General features: G+C 42.3%; 1 protein-coding gene across 3 annotated transcripts in view; it reads right to left on the minus strand.

Annotated features, from left to right (window-relative positions):
- BBX (BBX high mobility group box domain containing) overlaps positions 1-20,747 on the minus strand; it is an 89,809-nt gene extending 69,062 nt beyond the window's left edge. For 2 of the 3 annotated variants that reach the window (XM_075852811.1, XM_075852810.1), the window contains exons 1-3: positions 20,278-20,746; positions 18,041-18,283; positions 2,138-2,333 (exon numbers count right to left, since the gene is read on the minus strand). In XM_075852811.1, the coding sequence (XP_075708926.1) occupies positions 2,138-2,333; positions 18,041-18,283; positions 20,278-20,352 (514 nt within the window). In that variant the 5' untranslated portion in view covers positions 20,353-20,746. Of the gene's footprint in view, positions 1-2,137; positions 2,334-18,040; positions 18,284-20,277 lie in introns of all 3 variants that reach the window. The other variant, XM_075852812.1, reaches the window with a different exon arrangement.
- Between the last annotated feature and the right edge of the window lie 2,031 nt (positions 20,748-22,778).

A 22,778-nucleotide genomic window follows, 5' to 3' on the forward strand; every position in this document is an offset into this window, starting at 1 on the left:
TCAGTTTAGCTTTATTTTTATTTGAAATGTGTGTGTTTTTATTGTTTTACCAAATTTTTATTAACTTTTTTTACTTGTCCCACTAGGGGACATGAGGGCTTGATGCCCCGATCGCTACTCTAATACACTGCACTACATACGTAGTGCAGTGTATTAGCGCTGTCAGTTATTCACTGACAGCAAGCTTATGAGGACGCGCCGGAGGCGGGTCCTCATCGGCTCCCGTACAAGGCAGACTCGGACGCCATTTTCTGGCGTCCGATTGCCACAGCAGCCCAGCGATTGCGTCACTGGGTTGCCGGTCGGGTGAAAATTAAGCCCAGCATCTGAGGGGTTAATCAGCCGGATCGGAGAATAGCTCCAGTCCTGGCAGTTACAGGAGGGTGCCAGCTGTATAATACAGCTGTCACCCCGCAGTGATGGTGCCGGCTCTGCTCCTGAGCCCGCACCATCACTGCGACGTAACTGTACTGCGCTTTGCGGGAACACCTTCCCGGCAGCGCCGTATATATACGGCGGATGTCGGGAAGGGGTTAATAGGAACCGGTAAATAGCACAATGCATACGTGTTTTTTTCCTAATTTTTCCCCTAAGTAACGTAAATAACAAATATAATTGCTATCACCTTGTCTGTAAAAGTCAGAACTATTAAAATATAATGTTCTTTTACCCGCACGTTAAACCCTGTAAAAAAATAATTTCAAAAAATGCCAGAACTGCTGTTTTTTGGCCACCTTATCTTCCCCCAAAAAAATGGAATAAAAAGTGATCATAAACTCCTCTGTACCCTAAAATGGTACCACTAAAAACTACAGCAAGCCATGCAAAAATCAAGCCCTCACACCGCTCTATCAACAGAAAAATTAAGAAGTGATGGGTCTTCGAATATGGTGAGACAAAACAAATTTTCTTCTTAAGAAGAAGAAAAAGAAGTACTTTATAAATTAAAAACTAGCAAAATTTGGTATCGTCGTAATAGTATTGACCTGCAGAGTAAAGTTAACCTGTTGTTTTTATCGCACATTAACGTCGTAAAAACAAAACCCAGAAACCAACTGAGGAATCGCTTTTTATTTTGTAGTCTACCCCACTAATAATATATTTTTTACGTTTTTCAGTAAGTTATATGGTACAATAAATGGTGGAGTTAAAAACTACAACTTGTCCCCAAAAAAACAAGCCCTTATATGTATATGAAAAATAAAAAATAAAAAGTTATGGCCCTTGGAAGGTGGGATGGAAAAAGAGAAAAATGGCCTGGCCCCACATTATAAGTGCCCTATCTCTTACATAATGAGATCGGCGCCATAATGTAGGTATCAGCAGTGTTTTTTATTTAGAAAAACGATCTATTTTCACCAAGTTATGAGCGATTTTAGCTTTATGATAATGACTTTCTTAATGCCCAACTGGGCGTGTTTTTACTTTTGACCAAGTGGGCGTTGTGGAGAGGAGTGTATGACACTGACCAATCAGCGTCATACACTTCTCTCCATTCATTTACTCTGCACATAGTGATCCTGCGTTGTTCACTATGTGCAGACACATACACCCACATTAACGTTACTGAAGTGTCCCGACAGTGAACAGACATCGCGTCCAACCAGGACGCGATGTCTATTCACAATCCCGACACTTCAGTAACGTTTGTGTGGGACTTACAGCACAGCAAGTGTGATCTCGCTGTAAGCGGTCATTTACAACGTGATCTCGCTCATAACTTGGTGAAAATAGATCGTTTTTCTAAATAAAAAACACTTCTGTTACCTACATTATAGCGCCGATCTCATTATGGAAGAGATAGGGCACTTATAATGTGGTGACAGAGACTCTTTAACATCACAATTGATCATGGATATTAAATAAAGTTGAATCTGTTCTCATAGATAGCTAAATCATGCATGTCGTACAGTGAAAGGGAAGTGTATGTGTGTATGGTTCTCTCACTGTAACTGACTGCCAATAAAAGATGGAGGAGACAGCTCATACATCTGAGAGGACATAGCTGCCATTTAGATTCCTCCTGTCCGAAAAAACGGAGAGGTCTTGAGCACAAATAACTGAAATTCCAAGAGAAAGGCTATAACATAAGGATTTAGGACCATACTGAAGAGTGCTAGTAAAAACGCCAGCTTACCTGCTATGCCAAAATTTAGCTGTGGCATTTCTTCTTCCTTTGAGGCTATCTTGGAGCTTGGTATTTCTTTGACCGGTTCTTGAGGGAAAGGCCAAAGCTTTTTCCTGGTTGTGACAGTCGTAGGGGCTTTCACAGGTTTATTAGTTGTTGGGCACCATTTATAACCGGGATGTGCTTTCATAAATGCATCCTTGTACTGCAAAGACAAAAAAAGCACAAAGATACAAAATGAATTAATAGCAAAAAAACATAGCCTAATACAGTAGGCTAAACAGGAATTAATAAGGACTATGATGGCAAAGTAAAATAAACAGGATATTCTGACTTTATTCATGAGTTACACAATTGTGGGCAAGCTACAGTCAAATTGCAAGATATAGAAAATAAGAAGGTCACAAACTTCTTTCTAATTATTTTTTTTTTGGCGAAAATATGAAACAGTTCACAAATAGAAAAAAAAAATAACGATTTCAGGGGAGTTGCCATGAAGTTTTTTTTGTCAGGCAGAAAAAATGTGCCTCAATATTCCTTCAGGAATTTTAAAGGCACATTTTGATTTGCCAGCGGTTTTTTCCACATCTTTTGCCTAAGTTTTTTTTTTAGCCATTGAATCAAACCGCTCGGAAGATAAAGAGCCTCTGCCTCCCCTTGAAATCAATGGGGGATGATTTGGGGCGTTTCTCTGCACTCTAAAAATGCTGTGTGAACTGACCCTTTTACCCTGCCTCAAATGTATTGCTGCTTTGAATAATAATACTATTTTTGCATGTTTCTGGAAGTTGTGGAAAAATGCTGCAAAGTAAGAATGCTTTCAAAGATGGAAGTGTTAATTGTTTTTTTTTTTTATCAATTAATAAAATACAAAGTGAATGAACAGAAGAGAAATCTAAATCAAATCAATATTTGGTGTGACCACTCTTTGCCTTCAAAACAGCATCAATTCTTCTAGGTACACTTGCACACAGTTATTGAAGGAACTCAACAGGGAGGTTGTTCCAAACATCTTGGAGAACTAAGCACAGATCTTATGTGAATGTAGATTTCCGAAGTCTCTTCATGTAATCCCAGACAGACGATTATGTTGAGATCAGGTCTCCATGGGGGCCATATCATTACTTCCAGGGCTCCTTGTTCTTCTTTACGCTGAAGATAGTTAGTCTTAATGGCATTGGCTGTATGTTCGGGGTCCTTGTCCTGCTGCAGAATAAATTTGGAGCCAATCAGACGCCTCCCTGATGGTATTGCATGATGGATATCTGCCTATATTTCTCAGCATTGAGGACACCATTAATCCTGACCAAATTCCCGTGGGGGTGTGGCCAACGACGGACATGAGCGGTCGCATGCTTTAAGTGCTCCGTACCCAGCTAAGGTTTTCCTCTATTTATCCTGCTGAAATACCGCTATAACTTCTACCAAAACCGACCTGCATACTTACCGAAGAGGATACGCTGTCATGAACCAAAACAGGCAATCCTTGGCGGCTGAAGGAATACGCTAGGGCCGTTCCACAAGATGGCGCCGGCGCATCTGCATCTTCACTGTCTCCCTCCTCAGAGCAGGAACAGCCTGAACCTCCCCCAGCTCCTGAAACAGAGCTTACTTTGGCACAAGTGTCTTCCAGATTGCTGGATGCGATTCAATTATCCACATCTTCCTTGACTGACAGGATTGCAGAGGTAAAGTCGGATATGGGTCTTCTGAGACAAGATTTGCAGAATTTAAGGGAAAGAGTGAGAGAGACAGAAGATAGAATCTCAGGACTTGAAGACAGAGTGGCGCCGCAGACCACTAAATTGATTCAGCTGGATAGGGTGGCTGGCCAATGGGCGCAACGAGCAGACGACTTGGAAAACCGCCTTCGTCGCAATAATATAAGAATCCTGGGGCTACCCGAGCGTAGCGAGGGACGTGACCCCTGCACATTCATGGAGGCCTGGTTTAAGGAAATATTACCGGACACCATTTTGTCTTCTTCCTACACTATTGAAAGAGCGCACCGCGTGCCGGGCAGACCACCACCCCCTGGAGCTCCACCGAGACCCATGATAGCTCGTCTACTCAGCAGCAGAGATCGAGATGCCATTCTACAGGCTGCGCCCAAGCACGGAGAGATTCGTTTTCAGAATGCCACCATACTACTCTTTCCAGATTTTTCAGCTGCATTACAGAAAATGAGGGCCTTCTTCGTGCAAGTCAAGAGGAGACTCCGGGACCTACAAATATCTTACTCAATGGCGTTCCCAGCAAGATTGAGAGTCGTCCATCAAGAGAAAACTATCTTCTTCACTGATCCGGCTGAGGCAGATGAATGGCTGAGTTCGGTTGGTCGCTCGCCCCGTCGCTAACATTTGAATCATCGGGACTGTTCTATATGTATGCCATGTCCACATTGCCTGCACTTTCGGAATATCGCATGGGACTCTCAGATGAGTATGCAATGTATAGATAAGATGTTTTTTGACATAATATGCATCCTGCTGCTTGTGGCCTTACTATATATTCAACTTATACTGTGGACGCAGATTTCGCTTGGCAGGGCGGATTGGAGAGAGAAACCTGTGGTTCATCCTTTTTGTAATAGGGTTATTTCTTACATTTATGCTATATCGTGCTTTTCTCATGTATATGATTAGAAGGAAATAACGGGATAACTGCCTTGTATAGAATCAATAGAACCTGTTGCGGGCCCCTGGCAGGGATAGATATTGAGAGGCAGTGCGTGACTCATGGCATGCTTGGATACATGTAATAGCGGTTAAAATGATTCACGTATGAGGAAACATAGTGCTGGTTTTTTCTTCTGTTATTTTATAACTTGTTCACCTATATCAGATATAAGGTATATAGGTGATCCCCCGTTTACCCACAATATCACACCTGTGATATAAAGTAACTTAATAGCCTTGAAAGCTTCGGTTACAAACTGTTGGTACTGGTGTCTTGTTCTTTGCACCAGCTGTTTACCCAGAAAATTGCATTGTATTGATATGTAAGGTAATAAGTGCCATGACTTTGAATGTTTTGTCTGTAAATGTGAGAGGCCTGGGAGACTCCCATAAAAGAAATCTAACGTTTTCCTTTATCCGCAACCAAGGGCCACAATTAATATGTCTCCAGGAAACGCATCTAACTCCTCCCACTGTTCATTGCTTGAATCGCCCGTGGATACAATGGTCAGCCCACTCCACTTATAGCTCCTATTCCAGAGGGGTTTCCATCTTAGTCCATAAGTCACTTAGATGGGAACTGGACGTGGTACTAAAGGATACAGACGGCAGATGGATATTCATACATGCATGGATAGAAGGTCATCCCTTTGTGCTGATTGGACTTTATCTTCCACCACCGGCCCCCATGTCGGTACTTTATGAAGCGGCAAAGTTTGCCTCACAGTTTCCTATGGCCGGAGTGTTGTGCATGGGAGATTTCAATCTGCTGCTGGACCCGTCTATTAATAAGTTTAATTCTGGAGCGGTGCAGGGGAATCCACCTGTAATCACTCCCTTGGCTGGGTTTTTGAGAGAGATGGGCTGGCTGGATATGTGGAGACAGAGATACCCTGATAAACGAGAGTTTACCTGCTTTACACCTGGGAGAAACACACTGTCTCGGATTGATCATATGTGCGGTAATCCCAAAGTATATAGTATGATGGAAATTATTTCACACTTACCCCGTGCAATGTCGGACCACTCCCCTATGCTGGTTAAGCTTACCCTCCGCCCACACGTGAACAGAGATCCCAGGAAGATACACCCATTCTGGCTTACAGTGCTCGGCGCTCAAGATCGAGTACCTGACCAACTTGAATAGTTCTTTGCGGATAACCTTCCCTTTGATAATCACTCGGCCCTCTGGGATGCCCTGAAGGCATACCTTCGCGGATGTTTGCAGTCATCAATTTCCTATCATAAACGACAATCTTCCAAGATGGAACAGCTGCTGGAGAACGAATGCACCAACTTGGAGGCCGCATTCATTGCAGATCCCTCCCCAAGCTCTCAACACAACTGGCTACAGAAGGGCAGAGAATACGTAAATCTTCTCCACGAAAAGTCTAAACGTCGCATCTTCTTTTCTAAGCAGAGATATTTCGAGCATGGCAATCAATCCAGTAGTCTCTTGGCACATCTCATACACTGCAACACCTGCCTCTCCTGCCATATTACGTATTAAAACTTCTGAAGGGAACATGCTTCATGATAATGTGCAAATCCTCAATTGCTTTACAGACTTCTACAAGGACCTCTATAGCCCGACATTGCAGGTGTCTCCTCAGAACATCAAGGATTATTTGTCGGAAATAAATATACCCAAAATGACGGACATGCAAAGGGAGTCTATGGATGCCCCTCTAACACTTCAGGAATTGACAGAAGCATTATCCTCAATGGCGAAGGGCAAAGCATCTGGCCCGGATGGCATACCGCTTGAAGTATACGTCAAATACCAGGAGCAACTCTTGCCTCAGCTACTGGAAGTCTTGAATACGTCATTTGAAAAGGGAATGTTACCGGCTTCATTCTATGACGCTACTATAATTGTACTTCTGAAACCGGACAAGTCACCATTAGACTGCGAGTCATACAGGCCTATATCCTTGCTCAACACCGACTATAAATTATTGACCAAAGTGTTCGCGAACAGGCTGAACCTGATCATAGCAGAGCTCGTCCATCCTGACCAATCGGGATTCATACCGGGAAGGAGCACCTCGGACAACCTGAGGAGAGTACACGCGGTGGCACAAATAGCGGAACGGAACAGCAAGGATTGGGCTCTGGCTTCCCTAGATGCCGCTAAGGCCTTCGACTCAGTGGAGTGGCCCTGTCTCTCCAGCGTTCTCACATGCTTTGGCTTTGGACCGGCCTTTGTGTCTTGGATACAACTCATATATACTCATCCGAAAGCTACTGTGGCACTGAACGGCCTGACATCGACTTCATTTGAGCTCGGCCGTGGAACAAGGCAGGGGTGCCCTCTATCGCCATTACTCTTTGCCATGGCAATGGAACCGTTGGCGATACTTCTAAGATCAGACACAGAGTTACAAGGTATCCAGCACGCGGCAAAAGAGGATCGAATTGCCTTATATGCAGACGACATCATGCTCTTCATTTCAAGGGTGCAGTCCTCCCTTCCTAGGGCAATGAGCCTAATTAACACATTTGGAGACTATTCTGGATTGCGCATAAATTGGTCAAAGTCGTCAGTAATGTTTCTTTATCAAAACGAATCTCAACTGGTGGGCTCCACGATGGAGGGGCTGGCAGTAGTGGATCACTTCAAATATCTGGGACTGCATATTGCCAGGAACGCATCGCGCTCACTTCCACTCAATGTCCATCCGCTTCTGGCTATCTTTAGAGAAAAATTCAAGGTGTGGGCGGCCCTTCCCTTATCAGTCATGGGCCGTATTAATTTGATTAAAATGGTGGTACTACCAAAGAGCCTGTATGTCCTACAACATGTATGTTCTCCTATACCAAAATTATTTTTCAAACAACTGGACTCATTAATCATATCCTTCATATGGGGCCGTTCTAGATCTAAATTGGCCTTACAAAAATTACAACGCCCAAAAGAGATGGCTGGAATTGCTCTTCCAGATATCTACCTATACTACTTGGCTGGCCAACTCAAATATTTGGGCCCCTGGACACAAGCAAACCGACCGGCCGGAACTGAAAGAGTTTTACTGGAATACTCCGCGCATGAAATACTATGGCCTATATTGTTCCATCGTGGGAACCTAGGGACACCTCTACTGCCCATTTGTCGACTAGCCCGAGGAGTGTGGAAAGCGGCGGCGGAAATTTGAGGTACCCCCACAATACCGGAGGAGACTCCATTATGGCACAATATGGACTTGAAAGTCTTGTACACCTTCCCGGACGCAGCATACTGGACAGCTGCGGGCGTACAGGTGCTCAACGATATCTATGAAAATGACACCTTTATATCCTTTGAACAGGCGCAGGAAAGATTTCGCATTCCAAGGCAGCACTTCTTCAAATACCTACAACTGCGCCATCTCCTTTCCACGCAGTTCCCGGCACATCGTCAGCCCATCTCCTCATATCCCCTCATCGGGGTGATCAGATCTCAGGGTCCTAAAGGACTGATCTCCACCATATATGCTCACCTCTTGGATAAAAAGGCTTCAGCGGCACCCCTACCAGCTATCTCTAAATGGGTTCAATTGATACCATCGCTAACTGAAGAGAAAATTGATGATTTACTGCAATCTCACTTACATGTGTCGCCGGCGGCTAATAACAAGCTCATTCAGTTATACTACATACATCAAGCCTATCTAACGCCTATTCGACTGTTTAAAATGCATTGTATAGCGGAACCTGCCTGTCCTAAATGCTCACATGCTCCTGCAGATTTTTGGCATATGGTGTGGACGTGCCCTCATATCAAGAAATACTGGGCGGAAGTGGTTGAAGTCCTAAATCGGATACTGCCATTCCCGATCAACAGCTCGCCAGAAATATGTTTGTTTGGCATAATGGAGGAAGACCAATGGCCACATTACACCAGAATTTTTATACAGGAGACACTATTTCTAGCTCGCAAAGGTATATCAATTAGGTGGATGGATAGACGACCCCCGAAAGTTACGGTGTGGAAAAACATGGTAAATTCGACAGTGTCGTACGAACGCATCATCTACAAACACAGAAACTTACCTGACAAATTCCACAAAATTTGGGACCTGTGGTGTGCAGCACCAGATACTAATTACTCCTCCAGAGAACTGGGGCAAGCAAGGAGGGCGCCTTGGGAAGATAATCACAGTTGGAAGGGGTGACAGTGGATGTCCCGGGCCTCTCGCATACAATCAAACACTTGTACTGTTATTATTAAGGAACGCTCAGATGATTGCGTTTTAGAAATATGGTGTAACTGTTCGCAAGATAATGCTGGCATTGCGTGAAATTATGGCACTTATGTTTTTAACACCTGCGAGTGCTTTGTTACAAAGTTATAGGACATTGTGGTCCATTCACTATTTTGAATTTGACTTTTGTTAAACTTCGAAAAAAATTCTCAATAAAACGAGTTTAAAAAAAAAATCCTGACCACATTCCCAACTGAAATTTGCTGAAATGCAGCCCCAAGCCTGCAAGGAACCTCCACCATACTTCACTGTTGCCTGCAGACACACATTATTGTACCGCTCTCCAGCTCTTGGCGAGCAAACTGCCTTCTGTTACAGCCAAATATTTCACATTTCGACTCATCCGTCCAGAGAACCTGAAGCCATTTTTCTGCACCCCAGTTTCTATGTTTTTATGCATAGTTCAGTCTCTTGGCCTTGTTTCCACGACAAAATTATGTCTTTTTGGCCGCAATTATTCCATGAAGACAACTTCTGGCCAGACTTCTCCGAACAGTAGATGGGTGTACCTAGATCCTAGTTTCTGCCAGTTCTGAGCCGATGGCACTGCTGGATATCTTCCGATTTTGAAGGAAAATAAGCCTGATGTGTCTTTAATCTGCTGCACTAAGTTTCCTTGGCCAATCACTGTGTCTATGGTCCACAACGTTGCCCGTTTCTTTGTGCTTCTTCAAATGAGCTTGAACAGCACATCTTGAAGCCCACGTCTGCTTTGAAATCTTTGCCTGGGGAGACCTTGCTGATGCAGTATAACTACCTTGTGTCTTATTACTGTGCTCAGTCTTGCCATGGTGGACCTGTGACATGAAACTGTCTTCCACAACCTCACCTTTGTAGCAGAGTTTGGGTGTTCTTCACCCAGTTTTACGCCTCCTACACAGCTGTTTCTGTTACAGTTTAAGGGGTTGTTTCAAGATTAAAAGTTATCTCCGTACCACAGGATAGGTGAGAACATGCTGATCGGTGGGACCTCCACCGATCACGAGAACAGGGGTCCCGTTCCTCTGAATGAATGGAGCACCAGGTTGCGCTTTTTCATTTGTTTATTTTTACTTTCACCAACTCACTGTTTCCACTTCGAGTAAACAGGATATGTAATTATTAAATTAAATGTAATAAATATATACATATCTAATTTTAAAACTTGGTCACCTCTGAGCAGTCTGAGACTCGGAGGTGACCACTGCCATGGCCTATAGATCACAGCAGCAGTAAGCCTCAGACTTCAGAGTATATCTTTATAATGGTGCTACGCCATTGAGATTAATGCTTAATATCTTAATACTCATACAAAAGTATATAGGAAGGAAGAAAGGAAGGAAGGAAGGATTTTTAAAATCTAGTGCAAGGGAAAAGTAGACTTATAGCAACCGATCAAATTCCAGCTTTTATTTTTATAGGTTCTTTAGAAAATGAAAGCAGCAACCGGAGTGGAAGCTAGGGACAACCACATTTCACTCGTTTTAAAAATCTCTTAAATAAAACAGAAATTATTTGTTTTAATGCGGGTTTTCGGTGAGTAAAACGTTAAGGTCCAGTCCTTAGGACAGTTTGCCTGAGTGGCTATGCCTTGTACTGCAGTACCGTCGGTGAAATACAGTACCAGGTCAAACACCCACGATCTAAGAATGATGGCTTATCCTTAGAATATTCAGACAGTTTTGCTGGTATCACGGAAACTTTAAAGAGGTTATCCCACAATTAAAGAGGCTCTGTCACCACATTATAAGTGGCCTATATTGTACATAATATGATTGGCGCTGTAATGTACATTACAGCAGTGTTTTTTATTTAGAAAAACTATATTTTTTAGCTTTATGTTAATGAGTTTTTTAATGGACAACTGGGCGTGTTTTACTATATGGCCAAGTGGGTGTTGTGGAGAGAAGTGTATGACACTGATCAATTAACGACCAATCAGCGTCATACACTTCTCCCCATTCATTTACACAGCACATAGCGATATAGCTATATCGCTATGTGCAGACACATAAACACACTATAGCGTTACTCAAGTGTCCTGACAATGAATATACATTACCTCCAGCCAGGACGTGATGTGTATTCAGAATCCTGACACTTCTGTAGCGTCTCTGTGAGATTTACAGCAAGGCAAACGTAATCTCACAAGATTACGATGTAACCGGTCATCTAAAACGAGGTTATGCTTGAGGTTATACAGCAGTAAATCAGTCCCACTACCCATATCCTATTGTATACAGGCAGTTAATAAGAATCAGCACACTAGAATTAACTTTTCACTAGAACTGGACGCATCAAAAGAACACCAGGGGGCGCTATAACAAGTATATAACAGCAATATCTAAACACAGGAGCATTTTTCAATTTTCAAACTTCCAATTGACATTTTTTATATTTTGCTAATGTCATATTGAATCCTGGGAGCACCCCTTTAAATCTCACTAAATTTCCTGCATCAGGCTGACTTTTCTGCCTGTAAAAACGCAGCAGCTAAAAGCACCAGGCTGACAATTAGCAGACAGAAACAGCCTCCATAATATGATATTCATAAAATATTGATAGAACACTTCTTTGCATAACTCAGAAATTTGTCACTTAGTATATCTGCTATTGTGACATGTGCAACGATATCTCCAGATTACGCTGCAGGCATCATCATTTGTACGGCTTGGCAAGGTGAAAGCCTGCCAGCTGCCCTGCATAAGAAAGGTCTGGGCACGGTACAATGAGATACATCGCTTCTATCACATGAAGATGCTGCACTGCACTGTAATGAGATTTCCTGATTCTGACACATTTACATTTACTTCCTTTTCTTACCGAATTCACGTCACTCACATAGGGGACAGTTATGGAAACTGTGTGGTTACCATACAAATACAATAATTAAGCCTACAAACCTGGGCCCTTTGCTACGATAAACCATCAAGTTTCTCTTTCAGCTTCTGTAGAAAACGAAAAAGAAAAAAGCCTCCGCCTGAAAGACACAGCTGCCATATACTAATAGCACCACCTAGTGACAGATTGGGGTAAGTCCAGCCACAAACATTCAACATTGTTGGTTCTAGTAAATGTGGATGACAATATGACCATTACAACTGTTGCATGCAGTGATATGGTGAGGGGATGTCACACTGTATAGGAACATTTGCCATTCAGGAGTCTGGTAAAGCTGAGTGATATTTAATTCACATCTGTCATCATAATGTCCATATTAATTGCCTCCTAGCGTTCCTAGAAACAGATGTAGCTAAGAAAAGGCTAAATACCATTTTAACAACTTGGGAAAGAAAATTAGTACAGAACTTATGTTTACTGGCGATTTTCAGGGAAGTTTTAGGAGGAAATGCGCTTTGATCCTCCTGTAATTGGAGCTGAAATGCGTAATACATAAACAGCAAGTAAACTAAAAAGAACTTGTAACGCTGGCTGTACATAGAACAGCTGTCCACGGCTGTCTGCCCAAATTCTCCATAAACATACATGCTTAGATCGGCAGAACTATCCTAGGGAGAGGAGGGTGCCAGACACATTGGGGGTCATTCTTTTCTGGCAAAGAAAAGCCGCCAAAGGGCGCAAAAGTAATAATTGGTGAATATTCCAACTTTTGGCCTATTTTCGCCACCCTCGCCACTTTTGTGGAAAGAGAGCGTAACCTCAGGGGGAAAGTGCGGCCCGACAAATTATAATTTACATCTGAAAACTAGCATAAATTATAGTAAGATCTATCATTTATCTATCTAGATTTCCCTCTATGGGGCGTAACAAGATAGAGGCCTGCGCTGGGCCCCTACGTTGCTTCCCCCGACCAGACTACCCCCCCACCCCTGAACATTGGACAGTTAAATAAATTTTAAAAAATATACTCAACACTCCCTCATTATTCTAGCATTACTTTTACAAGGAAAAAGCAAAGTGTAAAAAATAAAATGTCGTTTTGAGAGCCATAACTTTTTTATTTTTCCGCCTATTGAGCGGTATGAGGTTTTTGTGGGATAAGCTGTAGTTTTTAATGCTACCATTTCGGGGTACATGCGAGGTTTTGATCACTTTTTATTCAATTTTTTGGGGAGATGAAATGACCAAAAAATAGCGATTCTGGCATTTCCATTTATTTTTTTTACAGTGTACACCGTGCGGGTTAAAAAATTATATATTGAAATTGTTCAGACTTTTACGGATGCGGTGATACCGCTTATGTTTATTTATTTTACAATGCTTTAACCCCTTAATGACCAGGCCATTTTGCACGTTAATGACCAAGGATTATTTTTTGTTTTTTCATGGTCGCATTCCAAGGGTCATAACCTTTTTTTTTTATTCCGTCGACATAGCCATATTAGGGCTTGTTTTTTGCGGGACGAGTTGTATTTTGTAATTGTACCATTTTTAGATGCTTATAATATATTGATTAACTTTTATTAACTTTATTTTAGGAGAGAATTGAAAATAAGCAGCTATTCCAGCATTGATTTTCATATTATAAATTTACGCCGTTTACTATGCAGCGTAAATAACATGTTAACTTTATTCTATGGGTCGGTATGATTACGGGGATACCAAATATGTAAAGATTTTATATGTTTTCCTACGTTTGCACAATAAAAAGCCTTTTAGAAAAAAATTACTTGTTTTTGCATCGCCGCATTCCAAAAGCCGTAATTTTTTTAGTTTTCCGTCAATGTGGCCGTATGTGGGCTTGATTTTTGCGGGCCAATGTGTAGTTTTCATTAGTACTATTTTCGGGTACATAGGACTTATAGATGAACTTTTATTTAATTTTTTATGGGGGGAATGGGAGAAAAGAGAATTTTGCCGTAGTTTTTTGCGTTTCTTTTGGACGCCGTTCATCCGACGGTTTAATTAATGTATTCATTTTATTGTTCAAGTTGTTAAGAACACGTTGTTAAGATACCATATATGTGTATGTGTGATTTGTTTTGACACTTTTACTAAATCAAACCACTTTTTGGGCAAAAAAAGTAGTTTTATTTGATTTTGACTGTAATTTTTTTTTTTTTTCACAAACTTTATTTAACTGCTTTACATTTTTTTTTTTAGTCCCACCAGCATGGCATGGCCTAACAGGCATTTGCTGAAGGCAGACCTGGGGGTCTTTGTTAGGCCCCCGGCTACCATGGAAACCCGACGGCAACTCGAGATTTATTTGCGGGGGCGCCGATGGGGTGACAGAGGGAGCTCCCTCCCTGTCAAACACATTAGTTGTCGCTGTCACTATTGTACACTGTCAGTACCCGCACGATCACAGGACGGATATATCCGTCCTCCTGCGCGAACAAGCAGCTGCAGAGGACGGATATATCCGTCCTTCGGCGTTAAGGGGTTAAAGGGAAAAAACATTTTTTGGAACTTTTAATCTTTTTTTTTTGTACATAACAAAAACCCTTTATTTTACTAATTTTAACTTTTTTTTTTAATTAGTCCTCCTAGGAGACTTGAACCAGCGATCTTTGGATCGCTTGCACTATATACTGCAATACTAATGCATTGCAGTACCTCGTCTTTCTGACAGGCAACTATTAAGCCGAGCCAGAGGCATCGCTTAATAGGCGCACAAAGATGGCGGAACCTGGTGGCCTTCATTAGTCCCCCAGGCTGCCATAGCAACCATATCCACCCCGCGATTGCCTTGCGGTGGACACGATGAGCTGCTAGAGGGGGTTTCCCCCTCTTTCTAACGATTTAAATGCCGCTATATAAAGGTCGCTAATGACTGTGGCATTTAACGGGTTAAACGAGCGAGATCATGCTCGAGCGTGATCCCGCTCGTTACTGTGAAGTGTCGGCTGTAACATACAGCCGACACCCGCATTGTATGGAGCGGGCTCCATACTTCCCCTACCCGGCTATGACGTAGCCCTATTTCGGGAAGGGGTTAAAAATGACGTATGAAATGCCAGTCTTAATAAATTCCCCACTGGTCTTACTTATCTCCTGGGGAACAAAGCATTGTGCATTTTCAAATCCAATATGCCATGTTCTTCCAATGGCAGACTTTGGTGGACAATTGGGTTTCCCCCTGTACACAACAATATATTATCTGTTGTGTATGACCAGCTTAAAGAGGACCTGTCACTGGGTGATAGAAAGTGAACTAGCAGTCTCACCATACTATTGCTGTCTCCTGGAGTCCAGCGATGCTTTTATTTTATTTCTACGCCCCCTCCATTTCCGAGAGATGGCTCCCGGTTGTTTTGGTGCCAAATATGGTAATGAATCGCTTACTAGCCAAGAGGCACTTTTCTAGGTGGTCCACAGCCCGAGATATGGCTATTTGGAGTGATCCCCCTTCTCTCCAGCCTCAGTCTCTCATACTGTGTGAAGCAGCTTCATGCTGATAGGACAATGTCAGAGGCTGTGAGGTAGCTCCACCTCAGGAGAATCGCTGCTTTTACACCCACTTGTCTAGTAAGGGATTCATTGCCATATTTGACATCTGAACAACCGGTGGCCATATCTCAGGTATGGGGGGGGGGGGGGGGGTGTCGTAGAAATAAAATGAAAGCACCGTTAGAGTCCAGGAGATTGCGGCAGTAAGGTGAGACTGCTGGTTCTCTTTCTATAACCTAGTGACAGGTCATCGTGAATCTCTATGCAATTTTTAATAAACTTTATCTTTTGATGCAAAACTGCATGAAGGCGCCCTTAAGTGTAAAGTGCTGTGTCACATTTTCAAAAAGTGCAGGTGTCTACTTTCAGAAAATATATAGGTATGATATGATTTTTTTTTACTTTACAATTCAGGTTATTTGTGTATGTAAAAAGTATGAAAATTGTCCCGAAACCACGGCAGGGAAAGGGATAATGCCAAGTGATATCATCGGAGGAAGCTACATGTAGCAACTACTTTCCTAACCAAAAAGAAAGGGGTTGTCCAGATCTACCTGAGAGATGTGCAGTTGTATAAAAATCAGTGCCCAGTCCAAAATAAAAACTGGTATTCTGATGACAGGCATTTATGGCAGATCACTAAGATATGCCATAAATGTCTGATAAGTGGGGATCCCACCTCTGCAAAATGAGTGACACTACATTCTGCTGAAAGGTGTGTACTGGGCATAAGCCTTCTGCTCGGATTGTGTCTTATTGCCCTTATTTACAATAACTTCTGATCTATAGAACAAAAGAATGCAAAATATTAAATAAACATACACATTTTGATTTTACTAAAAAAAAGATGAAAGAACTATAAAGAGAACCATTCAAATGTATGATTTATATCTATATATAAAGGCATACTAAAAGGGATAACTCCAAAAATGAAAACACAATGCACACACTTATCTACAGTCAGTCTACAATACTTTTTGTAATGCCTTAAAGGGTAACAGAAGTTTGTTGAACATTTAGACATGTCATAGTGACATGTCAGAAGTTTGGATTGGTGGTGGTCCGAGCACTGAGACCCCCACCAATCACTAAAACGAAGCTGAAGAAGCGCTCGTGTGAGCACTCAGCCGCTTCGTTTCTGTTCGGCTTTTTCCGGAATGCCGATGCATCGGAGTACGGGCTCATAGACTTTCTTTTGAGTCCATACACCGCTACATGGATTTCCGAAGAAAGCCGAACAGAAACGACGCGGCTCAGCGCCACCACGATCGCTTCTGCTGCTTCGTTTTAGCGATTGGTGGGGGTCTCAGTGCTCGGACCACCACCAATCCAAACTTCTGACATACCACTATGACATGTCAGAAGTTTGTTGAACGTTTAGTTACCCTTAAAATATGCAATCTTGCACAAATGTGGCAGAGAAAACAGGGGGTGCATATTTTTTGTTTCCCTCCATTTTAAATTGGGGCTTATCAAATATATGAGGCCTTTGATAGGAATTTTTTTTATAAATAAATGGTCCAATAGTGTGATTGGTTAAATATTTTAATTAGTTTTTATTAAAAAATATTTTTACTTTTTGAGATACAGCTGCATTCTGCATACAGAGCAGCTTTATCGATTGCTAACACTTGAATCCGTCAGTCCCGTGGATCTGACGGGTTCAGTGTCAGCGGGCAGGATCCACCTGTAATCGATCACATCATAGTTATGAACTTAGGTGTGATAGATAACAGATGGATCCTGTCAGAGACACGCAGGACCTGCGGACACTGAACCCTTCAGTCCCGTGGACCTGACGGGAAAAGGATTTAGCGAAAGACATAGCTGCTCTGTATACAGGATACAGAGCAGTTGTATCTCAAAAAGTAAAAATAATTTTCAATTAAAACTATTGAAAAAGTTGCACCAATCACACTGATTGACTTTTTATTAAAAAAATAAAAAATAAAAAAATCCCTTTCAAAAGTTTACATATCATTTAACTAAAGGCAAAAGGGTTTAGCTTGTCCTATCTCCCATTGCAGAGAGAACAGAGGGGAAGGTTTCTGCTGCAGCAATCTGCATCCTAGCCAGATTGGTCTGATCTAAGGTCCAGTGTAAAAGGGCCTTAAGGTCTGTAATGGAATTCCCTAGGACACCTATAGAAACCTTTATTTTTAAGTCTGCAAAATTTGACAGAACAGAATGAAAGGTGAAGGAAATGGTGAATCTATGAACCTCCTGGGGCTTGTTCATTTTCATGCTTCCCTTTAAAGGGTAACTAAACGTTTAAAAAACTTCTGACATGTCATAAGTTTGGATCGGTGGGTGGTCCGAATACTGAGACCCCCACTGATTGTTAAAACAAAGCGGCAGAAGTGCTCGGGTGAGCGTTGTGCTGCTTCATTTCTGATTTGCTTTTCTCGGAAAACCGAACAAGTGGTGGACGGGCCCGTAGACTTACTATTGAGCCTGTACAACACTTTTTTAAAAAGTTTAGTTGGAACGGCAGCAACGGAAGACAGCAAAAATAAAACACTCCCAAAGGAGTTCTATCCAAAGGAATCTTGATCTTTTAGCTTGAAGACGTACACTTTTCCCAGGTGACGGATTAGTTGAATAAACTGGATTGACATTGCTTACATATAACCATGCATACCAATCTGTTAACAAACCTCCTTTGCCATGTCAGTGTACTTCTGCTTCTCATTGGGGTCCAGATAAGCCCACCAATCCGCCAAGATTTTTGTTGCACCGCGGTTATCCAGTCGAGGATGTTCTTGGCGCACAAGAGAACGATGTCGCTTACAGAATAAAAGAAAAGCATTCATGGGTCTCCGAGCTCTCTGTTCAGGGGACTCATTGTCTTCTGCTTCATCCACCTCATGTTCTAGGCCATCAGCGTCAAGGAGCTGAACCTGCAGCATATATTATATCAAATATTAGACTATATAGCATGTATACTGTAACATTTCCATAGGTTTCTATAGGCCAATGGATATGTTGATACCATATTACGTTCATGGCTGGATATCATTATTTTTACAATAACGTGATGAGACCATGGCTTAATGTCCATGTATGTGGTGAACGCACTTCCAATACGCTGCAATAATACGCAGGAATACTTGGCACGCCCGTTTTCAGAATCAACATGGCATAAATTTCTATAGTGAAAAAATAATAAAGTTAGGCCGCAATCAGATGGCTGTAATCTAGCCACATTTTAGCGTCTGTATTATGGACCCCCAACTACATTCAAGAAAACCGGACTTAGATCACCATGGAACCAGTAAGAAGTCCGGGCGTTAATATGGCTTGTGAAAATGCCCTTCGTGCCAGTCTCTCAATCCCTAAAATATTACCTCTTGGGATGTATGCATCTTTATGGACTTTGTTTATGGGGCTAAGGCCACGGTCTGCTTTTTTGGAGGGGGCTTTTATTCACACATTTTTGACATGCGCTTTCCTCAGGTGGTTTTTATCTCCTATAGGGAAGCCCATCGAAGAATGACTGAAAAAGCGCCACACTTAGAGCGTGCGGCGTTTAAAAGGCTGCGGACCAAAAGGATGCAGAAAAAAATCGTTAGGAAAAACGCTGCAACAAACGCAGTGTTTATCTTAAAAACGGTATGTGTGAAACTACACTGATACGCGGTTTCCATAACTCCCATAGAAGTGAATAAGAGCTAAGGAAACAGCATAACACAGGGAGCTCAGCTGTTTCCGGGACCCTGACCACCTCAGTAGCGATTCTTTGACTGGATGACGTAAACTGGCGTGGATGGGGTTGGGGGGACCCCCGATCTCCAGTTAGATGCAGGTCCTAGAGTTGGGACCTGCGTCTCCAGACATTTATGGCATATCCTATGGATGGTAATAACCCTTTAAGAATGGTAAAAATTCTCTTCAGCCCTTTCTTGGTTGTCACACAATAAAAAACCTTTTTAGGTCATGATGCAGTTTTTTTGTATAACCACTGACTGTCCTCGTTCTTGTGTTTTTGTGTCACTTTATAACCGGTTTGCGCCCATTGACTTTAATAGGGAAATTGCGATGAAAAAGTTGACTTTCGGTTTTTGTTACTATTTTGATATGTAGTTTATAATTGCGTGGCATTGCCGCCCTGTTCTCCACGAGTTAGAACAATAAATTCTCTCCCAGGGCCTGTCACCCAGCTTTCCTACACTCCTGAAGAGAATATCTGGCAGCAATAATGGGGAGGGAAGATGTAAAGAAGTAACAGATTTCATGCTGCGTAACTAGCATGCTGTCCATTCAGGAGTCCTATAAAGCTGTGTGGAAACCTGTATTGTGTAATGGCTGCCACCCAGCTTTCCAATATGCAGATATAACTGAGAAACGGGACACATAGGATTGTTAATAACCTGACAGATGTTATTTAGGTGAAACTGCCGGCATAGTGGATGTTGTTTGCAATGGGCACCCCTTGTGGCTGGCAAGAGCTCAGGCCTAAATAATGGCACTAGGTAGCCGCTAACATACATGGGGTCTCCAGCTCACCCGCGGGGCTCATGGCCGAGCTTTAGGCCAAGTTGGCAGGCTGTAAGCAGACATTGTAAACTTTCAGCCTCTTGCTGCCGGATCACTATAAACCGCAGCTTTTACCGCTCAGCAGAACCGTGTAGTGCATGGAACTGACAGCGTCTTGTCCCCGTGATGCTCATGAGTGGACAGATAATGGAGTCCCGGTCATGAAGCCACCAGCGAGCCTCAACCCATCACGTCCCCCAGCTGTGTACAGTAAGCGCTGGCAGTGATGGGCTGATTGTCCTCCCTCCACTTGTCACTGAGTACAGGAGCGCTGCTAGTGCTCTCTCTCTGCCTTCCCACTCATCGCCTGGTTATTACACCCCCACTAACTCCTCTTCCCCTGCCGAGGCTCTCTCACCGGGACACGGGATCTGATGTCTGCCGGACAGTTATCACAGAAGTACCGTCCGGGCTCCGGTAAAGGCTCCGCCATTTTCAGCTGCCCTGGAGATGACGCACGGCGACATCAGCACGCTGCGACCGATAGACGGCGAGAGAGAGGTGCCAAACCACGATGTTGCCGAGTGAGAAGGGGTCCGAAGTAGGGTGGCTGCTGAGTGGCACAGACTAGCAATGTCAGGGCTGCACCCGCCGCATGCCAGGCCCTCATTTAGGGAGATTTACTTAAATCCTCTGCTGGAAATCCTTGCTGCTGCACTTCGTGGATTCACACTGGTTATTAAAATGCTCTGATAATCCGTCCGCACAAATGACATGGACGCGGGGACAATCCTTCCTGACAAGGTGGCACGACACAGTCATGTCCAAGAAACAAGAGGATGGATCGGGGACGGGGCAAAATATCCTGTCATAATGCCGCCATAATGAGCTTCAGTGCCAAAATAACACTGCTATGCCATACCTACACAATAGTTCCATACACCTTCAAATGAGGCTCTGTTCACATCTATCGCTTGGTTTCCTTTTATGATGCAGTTCTGGATACATCGTTCACTGGCGCCTGGCAGATCCCGTTAAATTAGGTACAGTTCACATCATGTTTTGTGTATACGTTTAGTGTATACGTCCGTAAAGCCCCCGACATACATGATAAACAAATCCATAAGGCTCCATTATCAGACAGAAGCCAAAAGTGTGTCCTTTTAGCCGCCATCTGACCAATATGTCAGTATAGTGGAAAGAAAAAAAAGTATCGTAGACTAAACTATTCCATCCCGTAGAGTCCAGTAAAAAAAACAACCTACATTAACCCCTTCAAAACTGAGCCGTTTTTGGCCTTAATGACGAAGCCGATTTTTCAAATCTGACATGTGTCACTTTATGTGGTAATAACTCCGGAATGCTTTTACCTATCCAAGCAATTATGTGATTGTTTTCTCGTGACATATTGTACTTTATGTTAGTGGAAAAATGTGGTCGATGAATTAAATAATTATTTGTAAAAAAGATTTAGAGAAAATTTGCAAAAATTAGAATTTTTCTAAATTGAAATGCATCTGCTTGTAAAACAGATAGTAATACCACACAAAATCCTTACTAGTTTATATTTCCTATAGGTCTACTTTATGTTTGCATCGTTTTTTTGAACGTCCTTTTATTTTTCTAGGACGTTACAAGGCTTAGAACTTTAGCAGCAATTTCTCACATTTTCAAGAAAATTTCAGTTGTGAAGTGGCTTTGAGGTCCTTATATATTAGAAACACCCATAAGTCACCCCATTTTGAAAACTGCACCCCTCAAAGTATTCAAAACAGCATTCAGAAAGTTTCTTAATCCTTTAGGCGTTTCACAGGGATTAAAGCAAAGTAAAGGTGAAATTTACAAATTTCATTTGTTTTATCAAAATTAATTTGTAATACATTTTTTTCTGTAACACAGAAGGTTTTACTTGAGAAATGCAACTCAATATTTATTTCCCAGATTCTGTAGTTTTTAGAAATACCCCACATGTGGCTCTAGTGTCCTAATGGACTGAAACACCGACCTCAGAAGCAAAGGAGCACCTAGTGGATTTTAGGGCCTCCTATTTTTAGAATATATTTTAGGCACCATGTCAGGTTTGAAGAGGTCTTGTGGTGCCAAAACAGTGGAAAACCCCCAAAAGTGACCCTATTTTGAAAACTACACACCTCAAGGAATTTATCTAGGGGTGTAGTTAGCATATTGACCCCCATAGTTTTTTTGCTAAATTTATTTTAATTAGTATGTGAAGATGACATTTTTTTTTCTGAAAAAACGTAACATTTTTAAATTTTTACAAGGAATAAAGGAGAAAAAACACCCCAACATATGTGTAAAGCAATTACTCCCGATTATAGTAATACCCCATATGTGGTAATAAACTGCTGTTTGGACCCACAGCAGGGCTCAGAAGAGAAGGAGCACCATTTGGATTTCTGATTTTGCTGGAATAGTTTTCAGTGCCCTGTCACGTTTGCAATGTACTGGAGGGACCAAAACAGTGGAAACCCCCCCAAAGTGACCCCATTTTGGAAAATATACCCCTAAAGGATTTTTTTCTGGGGGGAAAGTTAGCATTTTGACCCCACAGTTGTTTTTCTGAATTCATTGGAATTAGCTGGTAAAGGACATTTTTAATTTTTACAAGGAATAAAGGAGAAAAAGCACCCCAGCATTTGTAAAACTATTTCTCCCGATTACGGAAATATGCCTTATGTGGTAATAAATTGCTGTTTGGACCCACAGCGGGGCTTAGAAGGGAAGGAGCGCTATTTGGCTGTTGGAGCTCAAATTTAGCTGAAATGGTTTTCGGGGGCCATGTCGAATTTGCAAAGCCCCTGAGAGACCAAAACAGTGGAAACCACACAAAAGTGACCCTATTTGGGAAACTACACCACTTAAGGAATCTATCTAGGGGTATAGTGAGCATTTAGACCC

Source organism: Rhinoderma darwinii, chromosome 2 (assembly GCF_050947455.1).
Source record: "Rhinoderma darwinii isolate aRhiDar2 chromosome 2, aRhiDar2.hap1, whole genome shotgun sequence".
In the NCBI taxonomy this organism is placed as follows: domain Eukaryota; kingdom Metazoa; phylum Chordata; class Amphibia; order Anura; family Rhinodermatidae; genus Rhinoderma; species Rhinoderma darwinii.